Source organism: Mirounga leonina, unplaced genomic scaffold (assembly GCF_011800145.1).
Source record: "Mirounga leonina isolate KUSES-001 unplaced genomic scaffold, KU_Mleo_1.0 Mir_173, whole genome shotgun sequence".
NCBI classification, from domain to species: Eukaryota; Metazoa; Chordata; class Mammalia; order Carnivora; family Phocidae; genus Mirounga; species Mirounga leonina.
The window spans coordinates 11,019,892-11,032,354 of NW_023270447.1; the positions used below are offsets into that span (position 1 = coordinate 11,019,892).

At 36.2% G+C, this 12,463-nt stretch overlaps 1 protein-coding gene across 3 annotated transcripts in view; it reads right to left on the bottom strand.

Moving 5' to 3' along the window:
- AGL (amylo-alpha-1, 6-glucosidase, 4-alpha-glucanotransferase) overlaps positions 1–12,463 on the bottom strand; it is a 79,130-nt gene that overhangs the window by 66,017 nt on the left and 650 nt on the right. For all 3 annotated transcript variants that reach the window (XM_035017944.1, XM_035017946.1, XM_035017943.1), the window contains exon 2: positions 12,309–12,458. In XM_035017944.1, the coding sequence (XP_034873835.1) occupies positions 12,309–12,390 (82 nt within the window). In that variant the 5' untranslated portion in view covers positions 12,391–12,458. The remainder of the gene's footprint in view (positions 1–12,308; positions 12,459–12,463) is intronic.

A 12,463-nucleotide genomic window follows, 5' to 3' on the forward strand; every position in this document is an offset into this window, starting at 1 on the left:
AAAAAAGAAGTAATAAAAAAAGAAATATAAGGCTTATAAATTTTAATCATGAATGTAACATTTCAGTTAATAAAGGGTCATACCAATGAAGGCAGGAAAATTTAGTTTTGCTGATTATAATCTTTAAGCTTAAGGAAATTAAAAAATATATATTTTATTTATTTATTTGTCATACAGAGAGAGCGTGCAAGTGCTTAACCGACTGAGCCACCCAGGCATCCCAAGCTTAAGGAAATTTTAAAAATTTATTTAATTTATTTTTTTACTATTGAAGCATAGTTGACATACAATGTTATATGACTTTCAGGTATATAACATAGTGATTCAACAACTATACACATCACATAATGCTCACCACAATAAGGGCAGTCATCATACAATGTTATTACAATATTATTGACTATATTCCCTATGCTGTACTTTTCATCTCTGGGACTTATTTATTGTAGAACCGGAAATGTTTACCTCTTAAGAAACTTTTTGAATAGAAAGAAGCATACTAATATCAATACTTTTTTTTTTTTTTTAAAGATTTTATTTATTTATTTGACAGAGACAGACACAGCGAGAGAGGGAACATAAGCAGGGGGAGTGGGAGAGGGAGAAGCAGGCTCCCCGCAGAGGAGGGAGCCCGATGCGGGACTCGATCCCAGGACCCTGGGATCATGACCTGAGCTGAAGACAGTCGCTTAACCAACTGAGCCACCCAGGCGCCCAATATCAATACTTTTAATGCTCAATTTATTAAACATCTAACAAAGTATAGAAAATTATGTAATAAGTGTAGACCATGTATAGGAAACAAAATAGACAATGATCTCTGCCCTTGTGGAGCTTGAGTTCTAAAGGGGGAAGGCAGCCATTAAACAATGAACATGACAAATAAGTAAGAAAAAACAATATGTCAGGGAGGGATAAATGCTACGAGAAAAAAGAAAAATCAGAGCAGTGTAAGGAAAATGGGGGAAAAGAAGAGATGGTGGGGAGATGGTAGCAATTTTATTAAGAAGTTGAAAAGCTTGAGAGAAGTGAGGGAGTTAGCCACATGGCTATTCATGGCCATCTATGGAAAGTACTGACCAAGCAAAGGAAACAGAGAAGACTTAGGATGGAAGCATGCCTGGTGGTTCCAGAAATAAGAAGTTCAGTATGTGTGGATTGGAATAAACCGGGAGAGAAGTAGTAGGGTATAAGGAAAGAAAGGTAACAGGGAAGTCAAATCATGATTTTGTAGGCCACTGTAAGTATTTTGGCTTCTTCTCTGACTGAAATGAGGAGCCAATCAACAGTTTTAAGCAGAGAAGTCACATAACCTAACTTGTATATTAAATCACTTTGCATGATATATCACTCTGAATATGTCTGCTTCTGGCCATAATGGAGTAACTGGCATTAGATCTGCCCTCTGCTGAAAAACTAGAAGAAATATATGAGACAACTGTTTTCAGAAATAAGTAGTAAAGGACTGCGATGCCTGAGAGAAGGGTGATTCCTATGGACTCTAGCTTTTAGACTGGGGAAACTTTCTGGGCTGTGACACAGGGAGCAGGAACAGTAGTCTGAGTTGAGAAGACAGAGATTAGAGTTTGGGGAGGGTGAAGAAACTGCAATTTTCAGGGCAGAGTATGGCACAGAAGAAAGCTATGCAAAGAAAGAGCTCTAGAAAATTACCTAGGGTCTTCTTGAATATGCCTGAATACCAGGCTGACATGGGCAGTATTTGACTCCAGGAGCCTGGGCAAAGAATAACTACTAGGAACTATCAATTGACCAATTCCCAGAGCTCACTCAGGCCTGGGAGACATTACAATTTTCAAGCAGCCAGAGTGAAGAGACGTTTTTGAACACCTGTTGTATTCAAAAGAATCATGTCTTATGTAGTAGGGCTAACATAGCCCTAGAGTAAAAACTACTATAAACCTATCCTGTCAAAGCTTAAAATAGCCTCAAAAGGATAAGGTGACCCACAGATAATGTATATGGCTGTTAAAATAAAAGGCATCACTCCTTTAAAGGAAGACAAAAAAATCCAGAGATGTAACAACAGAACATTCATAATGTCCAGCATCCAATAAAAAACTGCTAAACAGAAAGAGGTGAGAGCGTCAATGACACAGATATCTGGGGTAGGGCAATCCACACAGAGGAAACAGAAGATGTAAAGGACCTCAGACTCCTGCTTCTGGCAAAGATGTAATGAATAACAGGGATTGGATTTACACTCTTCCTTGAAACTTAAAAGAAACCAGGAAAAACCAGACAAAATATATGAAATGATAGTTTTTAAGCCTGGACATCAGGCAATTAAGAGACAGAAAATAAGCAATGTGAACCTTAAAACTGCCCCTTCTTACTACCTTAAAAGAATTTCCAGGTTGAGGCAGAAGGAGAACCAGGCAGAGCTCAACTAACTTTCTGAGCTGAGAAGATGGAGCTAAGAATCTGTCGAGACCAAAGCAGCTAGTTTGCAGATGAGAACAGTTAGTGAGGAGGAGAAAGCTGCACAGAGACAGAACTCCAGAGATTTGCAGAAGGTCTCCCTTGAGTATTCAGCAGAGTACTGATCAGTGCATGTCTGAGACCAGGAATAGTGCTTCTTCTAACCAGCCAGATTGGAAAAATTCATAATTCATGCGGCACTGGGAAGAAAGTTCAGAGGATCTTGTTTCAGGAGTGGAGAGTAATGAGCCCTAGACTGGACATAGACTAGACTAGCTTCACAAATCAAAAGTAAAGCTCAAAAGTATTAAAATATTTCCAAGTAACTTAACTTCATTCCAAAAACAAAGACAAAAAACATTTATAAGAATCCAAAAATACCCAGCATTCAACAAAGTAAAATTTATGTCTGGCATCCAAATGAAGATTATAAGACATACAAAGAAGAAAACACAACCCTTAACAAGGAAAATAATCACTTAATGAAAACTGACCCAGGAATGACACAGATGTTGAACTAGCAGATAAGGAAGGACATCAGTTATCGTAAGTGTATTCCATATGTTAAAAAAAAAGTTATTTCAAGACATGGAAAATAATAAAAAACAAAACAGAACAAAAGATCGAAATAAAACTTTTTAAAAATGAAAACTATAAGGTCTGAGATGAAAAATCTACAACATGGAATTAATGGATGGTGAGACATGGCAGAAAAAAAATTAGTGACTTTCAAGACACAGCAAAGAAATACCCAAAATGAAACAAAGAGAGAAAACAGAGTCTAAAAAATTGAAAAAGCATCAGTGATCTGTGGAAAAACTCAAGTGGTCTAATATATAGGTAATTAAAGTCCTCAAAGAAGAGTAAAGAGAGGGGGGATATCAAATATTTAAAGAAATAATGGGTAGAAAAATACCCAAATTTGATAAAAACAACAAATTTATAGATCAAAGAAGTTTAATAAATCCCCAGTCAAGAAACATGAAGGAAATCACACCAAGAAACATCAAAATCAAATTGCTCAAAACCAGTAATAAAGAAAATATCTTACAAGTAGCCAGAGGGGGGAAAATGTCATAGTAAGTTCAGAGGAACAATGATAAGGATGCCAGATTTCTCATGGGAAACAATAAAAGCAAGAAGATAGTGGAGGTACAGTAGATTCTTAAGGTACAGTAGATTCTTGGACAATACGGGTCTGAACTGTGCAGGTCCACTTACACATTGTTTTTTTTTACAGTACAGTACTGTAAATGTATTTTCTTTTCCTCATAAATTTTTTTTTTTTAAGATTTTATTTATTTGAGAGAGAGAGACAGAGAATGAGCAGTGGGGAGGGGCAGAGGGAGAGGGAGAAGCAGACTCCCCACAGAGCAGGGAGCCCTACGTGGGGCTCAAACCTAGGACCTGGAGATCACGACCCCTGCTGAAGGTAGAGGCTAACCAACTGAGCCACCCAGGCGCCCCTCCTTATGATTTTCTTAATAACATTCTCTTTTCTCTAGCTTACTTACTGTTAGATTACAGCATATAATACATATAACATACAAAATATGTGTTATCTGTAAGGCTTCTGGTCAACAATAGGCTATTAGTAGTTAAGTTCTGGGGGAATCTAAAGTTATACCTGGATTTTTGGCTGCATGGGGAGGGGGGTCAGTGCCCCTAACCTCAGCATTGTTTAAGGGTCAACTGTACTTAGAGATTAAAACTGTCGGCCTAGAATTCCATACTTGGTGAAAATATCTTTCAAAAATAAAGGTAATTTTTCAATGTCAGAGAAAGATGTTACAAATAAGCAAGGCTGAAGCTACAGTGAACCCTACTGTGGTGGATATGAATCAGAGATATCAGTATCTGCTAATATATATATATACACACACATATATGTATATATACTATACATATATATCTGCTAATACACACACACACACACATATATAATGTCAGTTTGATTCAAAGCAAATTCTGAAATGTAGAACATGTAGATGTTTCAGTCATGTTTAAAACTGCTCTTTGGTAGAAGTAAACCCCTCCCAATGATATTTGACAGATGGTAAATTCTACATCACAACACTAAATACCAAAGCTATTCTTTGTGAACAGGAGATTGGTAAGCTATTCTTTATGAACAGGAGATTTCAATAAAAGATATTAAGAGAATGCTGGACTCTTTCAATTTACTGTAATCCAATCAAATACCCCTATCTTTGCCTAGAGAAATACAAATACTCTGTTTTGCATACTGCAGATAATGTGAAGAATGGAATTTCTAGGCATTCCTTGAAAAAATTATAATTTAGTGATAAGTACTGCTAACCACATTCTTGGATTGTACTAAATTATGAATATAATTTTTTTCCATAGCAAATGGCTTTAGCAAATAAGAAACAAATTATCCAAATGTCATTAACTGCAAAAATTTAGGGACTCACTTCTCACATTGTACAGTGAAACTTATAATTTTTTTCCAAGTAGCTGTATACCTAAATTTTTCTAAACATAATTTGGCATAAATATACTAAGTGTTAATAAGGCTTATGTTTGGCCCAATAATTTCATATACACATATGTTTTCTGAGGAATTAATCAATGATGTAAACATAGAGTGTATTCATAACAGCTTCATTTATTATAATTAAATAAACTGACAACAAACTATCTAAAGATTGGGAATGATTAAATAAATTATGGTACAAATTATGGTATTATCCAAGCTAGAATATTATTAGCCATTATAAGTCATGTTATTTAAAGATATTTAATAACATGGCTACTTTTATTCCATTTTGTTCATTTTATGCATCTATAGAGATCTTTTGAAATCCTTTCTAGAAAAAAGCATGGCTGAAATGTGGCAGTAAGCTAGGAGGTGGAATTCACCCACCATTATACTATAAGCAGGTTTCAACTTGCTTGGATAGTATAAACCCAATTTTGTTTTGAAACAAAGAGCACAGAACAAAGGCTTTTTATACACTTCTATAATTTCATAATTGGGAAAACATCATTTTAAAGTTAGAGATACAATTATGAAGAGATAGCTTGAGAAATAATTGCCCAAAGATTTAAAACACAAAATTTTAATACTCAGTGACTGTGAGAACCATAAATATCTATATCTTTACAATACTGATTAAATTTATTATGGAAGAAGTGGTATTATTTTGAACAGGTACAAACATCAGAGATTAGCTGTCTGAGCATATTTAAACAACCTGTCCCCTGTTCAGCTTATACAAATATTGTTTTTATCATTACACAAGGATTCAGAGAACTTGTAGTACAAAGGTTAAAACTCATCCAAAATCTCAAAACAGTATTTAGATCAGTGGTATACCCTCAGAAAAAAACTGACAAGCATTCTCTAAATATGAATATTTATTTATAGAATACACATGTATGATGATTTAATAGATTATATAAATTATAAAACATAAAAATGGGATAAGATGTAAATAAAATAAACATTTTAAATAACTAATTTATTAATGGACGGAAAAAATCTTTTAGCTCTCACTAAAATTTAGTATTGATAATATCTGTCAGTGATAGCAATGTGATTAAATAAATTTCATTAATTTTAAGTCTTGGTTTCATATTCCATGATAAAGTAATTTAAAGATTCCAACTTCTGTTTATTGATATTTGATTTAGCGGCCTCAGACTTGAAAAAAAAACCACAAAGATACCCAAATTCAAATGGAAGAAGCTCTTGGTGGCTGTGTTTACTAATCCATGACATTAATTTTTCAATCCCATTCACCAATTATGTAAAGATTTTTGTTGAAATGTGCTAGTAAAGATATATTTTCCTGCCATCATCAATTGTTTTTATAAGCTAATAAGATGTTCCACATTTATATATTAAACAGATGATTTGAAAACCAACAGAAATCCTTTATTTGGAAGATTTTAAACAGATTAGAAAATTTTGTTATCAACTTTTTAAAGAGGGCAGATATTCATTATATGGCTAAAATCATATGATGGAAGGGTTCCTAAAATACATATTCAAAATGTTCTTGCTATAGCAAGGGTCAGCAAACTATATCCAGTCTACTATCTGTTTCTGTAAATAAAGTTTTATTGGAACACAGCCATACCCATTCATTTATATGTCGTTTATGGTTGCTTTCATGATACAATGGCAGAGCTGAGTAGCTCCAACAGAAAGTATATGGCCTGCAAAGCTGAAATATTTGTTATCTGAACCTTTACAGGAAAAATGTGCTCAACTCTGCTCTATACTATCAATTTTCATCAAAAAGCAGTTAACTTTCTCACTCAGGTTTACCTCACAGTTAAATTGTGTTTATTTTTTCAGAAAAAAAAATTTTTTTTTTAAAGATTTTATTTATTTTTATTTGACACAGAGAGAGAGACAGTGAGAGAGAGAGCACAAGCAGGGGGAGCGGCAGGCAGAGGCAGAGGGAGAAGCAGGCTGCCTGCTGAGCAAGGAGCCTGATGCGGGGCTCAATCCCAGGACCCTGGGATCATGACCTGAGCTGAAGGCAGCCGCTTAATCGACTGAGCCACCCAGGTGCCCCCAGAAAATTTTTTTTCAGAAAATATTTTCTAAGAAAGCTACATGTCATTCCTGAAAAGGACAAATTTCAAACAGCAAATATCAAACATTTTCTAACTCATCTTTAAGTTTGACAACCTCGAGGTAAAAGAGGCATTTATGGTTATTCTACCTTTTTTGGCAAAGTATTATACAGACTCTACTATTTAAGATAATATAACTTGTATACGTACTTAACCTGGATTAGCTAAAAATGTAATCCGTGGCAACATACTGCAAGCAAACCAGATATGGTGTGACTGTCAACCCCTTCCAGACCTCCAACCTCCACTCTTTTCTAGAATATGTCCTTCTTGTTTATAACTCATGTGACACACAAACTGAAAGCATCAATATCAATTTATGCATTACCAAAATGTAACTGCTTTTTAAAAATCTTTTTAAAAAATTGATTGATTGATTTTTAGTGATCTCTATACCCAACGTGGGGCTCAAACTCACGACCCTGAGATCAAGAGTCGCATGCTCTGACTGAGCCAGCCAGGTGCCCCCAAATTTAATAACCTTTTTATTTTATTTTATTTATTTATTTTTTTAAAGATTTTATTCATTTATTTGACAGAGAGAGATACAGCGAGAGAGGGAACACAAGCAGGGGGAGTGGGAGAGGGAGAAGCAGGCTCCCTGCCGAGCAGGGAGCCCGATGCGGGGCTCGATCCCAGGACCCTGGGATCATGACCCGAGCCGAAGGCAGACGCTTAACGACTGAGCCACCCAGGCGCCCTTTAATAGCTTTTTTAAAAACAAAAACAGATGAAAGAAAAAAAGGAAAAGAAAGGAAAAATCCTGTACTTTTTTCCTATATTCCAATAGATAGATCAGTGCCTACCCTTAAGGGTACATAGCCACTCTGTAGACCTCTAATACAACTCACTGAAATTAAAATTTTTATATACAGTAAATGAAACATTAGAATACCTAGAGTATGTCAGATTCCATAATTACTCACTCAGTTTGCTAAAATTAGCTTAGGTCATAGCAGTAAATGATGTGGCTATCTTATTCCTCATAGAACACTAGGAATACTTTACTCAGATTAGCCATTCCCTCCTGCAGGCAACTAGTAAAGTGAGTGATTAAACTATTAATATAAACTAAATTTTCCCATCTTGTTCCCCTCCACTAAATTTATATAAGCTCCAGATCCTAATCAAGAAAGCTTTATAAGTACTTTCTTTTTTTTTTTTTTAAGATTTTATTTATTTATTCATTTGATAGAGAGAGACAGGGAGAGAGGGAACACAAGCAGGAGGAGTGGGAGAGGGAGAAGCAGGATTCCTGTGGAGCAGGGAGCCCGACGTGGGGCTTGATCCAGGACGCTGGGATCATGACCTGAGCTGAAGGCAGACGCTTAACGACTGAGCCACCCAGGCGCCCCTATAAGTATTTTCTTTAAAAAAAAGTGTAAGTTGAAATTTGACCAACCAATATAAAAATGGAAGAACTCCAGGTTTGGGGAAAACTGATTTTGTTCATTATTCTGCCACTGAGTGAAATAGGAAATATAGAAGGCTATGATTTGGCTAGAAAAAAATAATTATTTGGTCTTGTACTTGTTGAATTAGAAGAATCTATAGAGATACTAGCCTTGAAAATGAGGAGGAGGGGCGCCTGGGTGGCTCAGTTGGTTAAGCGACTGCCTTCGGCTCAGGTCATGATCCTGGAGTCCCAGGATCGAGTCCCGCATCGGGCTCCCTGCTCGGCAGGGAGCCTGCTTCTCCCTCTGACCCTCCCCTCTCTCATGCTCTCTCTCTCTCATTCTCGCTCTCAAATAAATAAATAAAATCTTTAAAAAAAAAAAATGAGGAGGAATCCTTTCTTAGGGAAAAGTGAAAAGAAAAGAAAAACAAAGAAGGACATGGTGACCAATTAAATATGAAAGAACAAAAAACTGCCAGAGTTTTTCTTCACACCTAATTGGTCGCCAAGTCCTGTGAATTTTAAAATGTCTCATACTCTATTCCCTTTTTTCTGACTCTGATGTAGTTAAACCCTTATCTTCAAACAGACATATTTTCAAAATAGCCTTCTTGAGGATTTCTTGTCTCCAATGTCTCTTCATCTTTCACATTATAATTATCTTCTATAACAATATGATCACCTCATTACTGCACACAAAAAACTGACATGTTCCCATTTATAGCATTTGGTTGAATTTACTGATTTTAACTAGAGTTTCAGACTCAACCACATCACTCTTATTTTATAAACCCTTCACAGTTCCCTCTTCAACTAGCTTGGCTGATTTTACACTTTTTGCTAGCTTTAACTCATGTTTTAGTAATCAATCAGCAGGGATTTATTGACTGTTGTACATTGTACTAGGTTTATAATACTTGCCCTATCCTCACAGATCTTAAACTCTAGTTGGACACTGTAAGACCAATAATCTTTTAGAAACTGCTACATTGTTGAGGACTTAATTGTTCTGTGACTATTGTGTGATTGGAAATCAAAGAAAGGAGATAACAAAAAATTAAGGAAAGACCTCAAGGAGGAGGTGGAATTTTAGTTTCAAGTTGAGAGGTAGGCAACACACAGAATGATAGGAAAGGGATTTAATAATTATAGAGGAATCTGACAAAAATGAAAGTGTCAGGAGAGCTATGAGAAAAGCCAGTAGGGGGCGCCTGGGTGGCTCAGTCGTTAAGTGTCTGCCTTCGGCTCTGGTCATGATCCCAGGGTCCTGGGATTGAGCCCTACATCGGGCTCTCTGCTCAGCGGGAAGCCTGCTTCTCCCTCTCCCACTCTCCCGCTTGTGTTCCCTCTCTCGAAGTCTCTCTCTCTGTCAAATAAATAAATAAAATCTTTTTTAAAAAAAGGAAAAGCCAGTGGGGAGGGAATTAACAGGGGAACTGTAAAGATGCAGGACACTAGTAATGGGGAACAATGAGATAACAACCTTGGCTAAGGAAGGTGTATTTCATTATAGAATGTCTTGGAAGCCAGCCAGAAGCATTTAAATTTGACTATATAAACACCAATTAATGAAAAGGGAAGAGATGGCATAAGAAGATTATCTTTTTTTTTGAGATTTTATTTATTTATTGGTCAGAGAGAGAGAGCACATGCACAAGCAGCGGGAGAGGCAGGCAGAAAGAGAAGCAGGCTCCCCGCTGAGCAAGGAGCCCCATGTGGGGCTCGATCCCTGGACCCTGGGATCATGACCTGAGCAGAAAGCAGCCGCTTAACCGACTGAGCCACCCAAGCGTCCCAAGATTATCCTAGTATACATATTCAGGCATATGAAAGAGAGAGACAGGCAAACAGAGACATTTGGAAAGAAATTATAGGGCTTAAAGAGACTACAGTTAAATCGAAGAAATTGTCAAAGAAGAGTACATAGTTTCAAAGGCCTTGAAACTATGAAAATGGAGATATCACTAGAATAAACAGGATGTGAAATGAAGAAGGTTTGAGAATGGGGAGGAGATGGTTTTGGATATGTTAGACTTAAGCATCTCCAAGTGGAGCTATCCTGAGTCTATTCTATAGTGTAATACCTGGATGAAGCCAAGAAACCAGGGTGAAATAAATAGGTAGAGTGATCTATCAATGCCTTATACCCATTTAGTCTTTAAAACCATGTATTATTAATTTTGAGCTTCAAAATCCAGGAAGGTAGAAGAGCAGAAATTAACATCTTCACTTCACAAATTATTATTTATTTATTTTTTATTTATTTATTGAGAGAGATAGTGATAGAGAGAGAGCATGAGAGGGGGAGAGGCGGAGGGAGAGGCAGACTCCCTGCCGAGCAGTGAGCCCGATGCGGGACTCGATCCCGGGACTTCAGGATCATGACCTGAGCCGAAGGCAGTCGCTTAAACAACTGAGCCACCCAGGCGCCCCTTCACTTCACAAATTAATGTTAATAATTCATGTGACTTGCCCAAAGTCAAAAAAAGTTGTTAGCAGCAGAGCCAAGAAAATTCTAGTTTCTTACTCTTGCCATTATACTCCTGGCTTTCAAGAAGCAAGCAAAATTCAAGGCTCTTCTTCCAAAAAGAGCCGTCAGCATAGAAGCAACAAATGAGGCTATGAGAATGTATAATTCTTTGAGGGCAGAGGAAGAGAAAAAGAAAGGATTTCTTGCAGATAGATAGAATTAATTAAAATGTGGAAGGAAGAGAACTCAGCAAGAGACACCACCAAGTTGACAAGAGTACTCAAGAGAGTAGGGAAAAAATCAAAACCAGGAAAGTGCAGAGTTAGGAAAGCCAAAAATGGAGTAAGTACTCAGTGATCTTAAATGCCAAAGTTGGAAGAAGGTGATTTGGCATGGAGGTAACACATGTGATGGTTGAATTTTTTTTTTCTTTCAAAAATTTAACTTGAGATATTGGGGGAAAAAATCCTTCAATGTTTACTATCAACATCTATCTGTTATACTATGCACTTTATATTTCATACATTAAACTTCTACTTCACAAGTTATATTAACATAAATGAGTGTGGAATGTTTTTCTTTTCTTTTCTTTTTTTTTTTAAAGATTTTATTTATTTATTCATTAGAGACACAGAGAGAGAGGCAGAGGGAGAAGCAGGCTCCCAAGGAGCAGGGAGCCCGACGTGGGACTCGACCCCAGGACCCTGAGATCATGACCCGAGCCGAAGGCAAACGCTTAACCATCTGAGCCACCCAGGCGCCCTGGAATGTTTTTCAATCTTGAAAAATTATAAAGTCTAAAAAAAAAAGCTCAAATATATTTCAACATAACCTGATCAGTTTTTTCACTTTATATTTGGCAAAAAATATTTTCAGCTTTATCTTCTCCATATTTGAGGGGCTTTTGAAAAACATAAATAATAGTTTGCTTTTTGCTGTGATCTATTTTACTAAATCAAAGTCCCAGTAAAGGAAAAGAATGAGGGCTATAAAAAAGAAAAACTAAAAAAAAAAAAAAAAAAGGAAAACTATACATACACTCCAAGTAAAATTACAGATGAAGTAACTTACTAAGTTTTTATAATAATTGTTAATAGAAATAATATGGTCAATGTCTTGATCCTATACACACCTCTGTCTTAAGTGGAAGCTACCATGGAAAGAAGAGTGAGCTACTTTATCCTTGTTTTAACATGACAAACATATTTTCAACTTTATAACTAAAATTAACTTCCATTAGTGATATTTTTAGAATGCAGCACCATCTTTGCACTGATCAAGTTTAGAAAGGCCCTTGGAAATTATATTTATCTTAAAGTTTTAAAAAAATTAATATGACATTTAATTAAAAATTTAAAAGACACAGAGCCAACTAAACAACTTGCTACTGACCTTGTTCAAGTCTGAAGAGGGTCTTTTCCAGCTTTTCCATTTCGTTCAGAAGTAAAATTCTAATCTGTTTACTGTGTCCCATTTTGGCTTCTAGAAGACTTGAAATCTTTCAGAAGAATTAAAAGAACTCCGAAATCGAATGAGTTACCCCTATG